We start from the raw sequence: 2624 nt of genomic DNA, 5'->3' as shown, positions 1-2624 counted from the left end.
TTCGAATTCATTAAATAATTTTTTTTAAAAACCTTTTTTTTTTTCATTTTATCCGCCCTCTTTTCAAACGAACCTTTTTTTTTCTTTTTATTAAAAAGAAAATTATTACTCGCGTTACCTTTTTTTTTTTTTTTGTTGCTTTTTAAGGTTCGAATTTTTAATTAAAAAAAAAATAAAATTGTTTTTTTTTTTTGCAGTTGTCTTATTCTAATGCCACGGCGGTTTTCCTTCGTAACGTCGGTTTCAGTTTGGGTGGTAACGTTTCATGCGAAGTAACGACGGATGCTCCAAGTTTTAAAACGAGACAGGCAAAAGCGTACCTGAACGTTGTATCGAGACCCAAAGATCGTCCGGAACTTCACGTTAATAAAGATAAATATAACGTTGGTGACACGTTATTTGCTAATTGCACGTCGTTTCCGTCGAAACCTCCGGCGTCACTTAGTTTTTACATAAACAATTCGCCCGTGAGTTTTTTTTATTATTTTTTTTTCTGGTATAAACATCGTCGATGACGTCAACGTCGACGTCGACGTTGACGATGACGACATTCATTGATTTTAAATTTCTATTAAAAAAAAAAAAAAAAAAACGGGGAAGAAGAATAAATAATGAAATTTTTTTAAAACCTCATTTTTAGAAAATGTGATTAGAATCAGGTAGAATTTTTTTTTTAGGCGCGATCGTAATTTTAATTCCACCGATTTGTAACGTCGATAAAGTTTTGATAAGATTACGTCATCATTTGATTGATCCGAAGCGGAAGTGTTTTTTACTAATTTCGACTTGTCTAAACGAGGAAAATTTTTTAAATAATAATAATAATAATAATAATAATGATAATGATGATAATAATTATATCGTATTTCATTATTAAAAAAGAAAACTTATAAAATCAAACCAATAAAATCAAAATGAAATTTTTTTTATTTTATTTTTTCGGGTCTCTTTATTCTTTATATATAAAAGCCCTGGACACCCAAACATTTCTTCTTCTTTTCCAGTAGATTTTTTATTATTCCACCCCCTCCCCTCTCCCCAAAATAAAAAAAAAGAATCTCTCTTTCTCTTTCTGATTGAAAGTCGATGGAAATAACGATTGTATGCACGCTACATTAACTTTAATGACAGGTTTTACGTTTAAAATTTGATAAATCCTATTTTTTAAAAAATAAGAAAAAGTATATCCTTTCGAGTTTTTTTTTCCTACCATCCACGAACCTTTTGAACCTTTTTAAACCTTTTTTATAAATTTGATCCACCTAGTTTTTTTTCCTTTTTCTTTTTGTAGTAATTGATTTTATTTCGATTCAGACCGTAAATTTAATTTTATTATTCAATTTTATTTTATTATTATTATTTTTTCACATGAAAAATTTTATTTTAATTAACTACGTCATCATCATCATTATTATTATTATTACTATTATTATTAAATATCAAAATTATAATATATGTATGCTAAAGAATGGGAGAGAGAGAGAAAGAAAGAAAAGAGAAAAGAGGTAAATTGTATTAACATCATTTAGGAAAACAAAAAAAATTTTTTTTTAGGTCAATGACCTAATTATTTAAATAATATCATCGTTATCATATCAAAATTAAAATTTTTTCTTAATAATAATAATAATAATAAAGCAGAAGAAAAACGTAGGAAAAATTACGTCGAATTTTTTTATTTTTTTATCAAATTTACAAAAAAAAAATGAAATGTTAATGATTTAATTGGGTCCCCCCCTCACGCGAAACTAATAATAATATTAATAATAATAATAAATTTTTAGAAAAAAAATTAATAATTTATATTTAGTTGAGCCTTTTTAATTTCATTAATTTAAAATTTTTTGTAAAAAAAAAAAAAAAAAAACGAGGAGGAAGGAGGGAGAAGTTGTGGAGAAGAATAAAAGGAAAAGAAAAGAATAAAAAAAAAAATGGGAAGATTTTGTAAGAGTAAATACGGATGGAAGAAAGAGGAAGGGGAAAGGGGATGAGTGGGTGTGTTTTTTTTTCAAAGGGAAGGGGGAAAAAACGTTTTGGTATCTAAACCAGATTTAAAAGCATGGCAAACATTTTGAGGAAAAATTATTATTATTATTATTATTATTATTATTATTATTATTATTCGAGTTTGAAATTTCACGCTTTTTCTTCAACGTTCTTTCTTTCAATTTTCATCTAAAAAAAAAAAAATTTTAACTTGGTTCTTTTTTTTTTCGTTGCCCTCCATCATTTTCTTTCTTTTTCTTACACGTTTAACTTCGCATTTTCTCTTTCTCTTTTTTTTCCTCCTCTTTCTCCTCCCACGTCTCCTTTAGAATAAAAGAAAATTTATTTTCTAAAGGTACGTTAACGTTCCATTAACGTGACTTTTTATACATTTTTTTTTTTTTCGAGACATTTATTACTTCGTGATGGATTATTTTAACCGTCGCCTGGGAAAAATTATTTTTCTCCTCTTCCTCCTCCTCCTCCTATATAAAGTGAGGAGTTGGTGGGGGGAGGGGAAAGTGAATAAAATAAAAATGAAGCGGTAAAAACCTTTAAAAGAATGATTTCAATTTTAAATGAAAAAAATAAAATTAAGATTTAATAAAATGTGAAGAAAAAAAGACAAAAAAAAAAAA

The 2624-nt window shown here is 26.7% G+C and overlaps 1 protein-coding gene across 1 annotated transcript; it reads left to right on the top strand.

Moving 5' to 3' along the window:
- Positions 1-210: 210 nt before the first annotated feature.
- Phum_PHUM364320 (beat protein, putative) lies at positions 211-689 on the top strand (the record flags this gene model as incomplete). Its single annotated transcript, XM_002428085.1, has 3 exons — positions 211-221; positions 248-467; positions 678-689. The coding sequence occupies 3 exons, from the start codon at positions 211-213 to the stop codon at positions 687-689; spliced, it is 243 nt and encodes an 80-aa protein (XP_002428130.1).
- Between the last annotated feature and the right edge of the window lie 1935 nt (positions 690-2624).

This window comes from Pediculus humanus, genomic scaffold (genome assembly GCF_000006295.1).
Source record: "Pediculus humanus corporis 1103172107784 genomic scaffold, whole genome shotgun sequence".
Classification (NCBI taxonomy): Eukaryota; Metazoa; Arthropoda; class Insecta; order Psocodea; family Pediculidae; genus Pediculus; species Pediculus humanus.
Note: the sequence above shows the minus strand (reverse complement) of the source record. Positions and strands in the feature narration are given on the sequence as shown.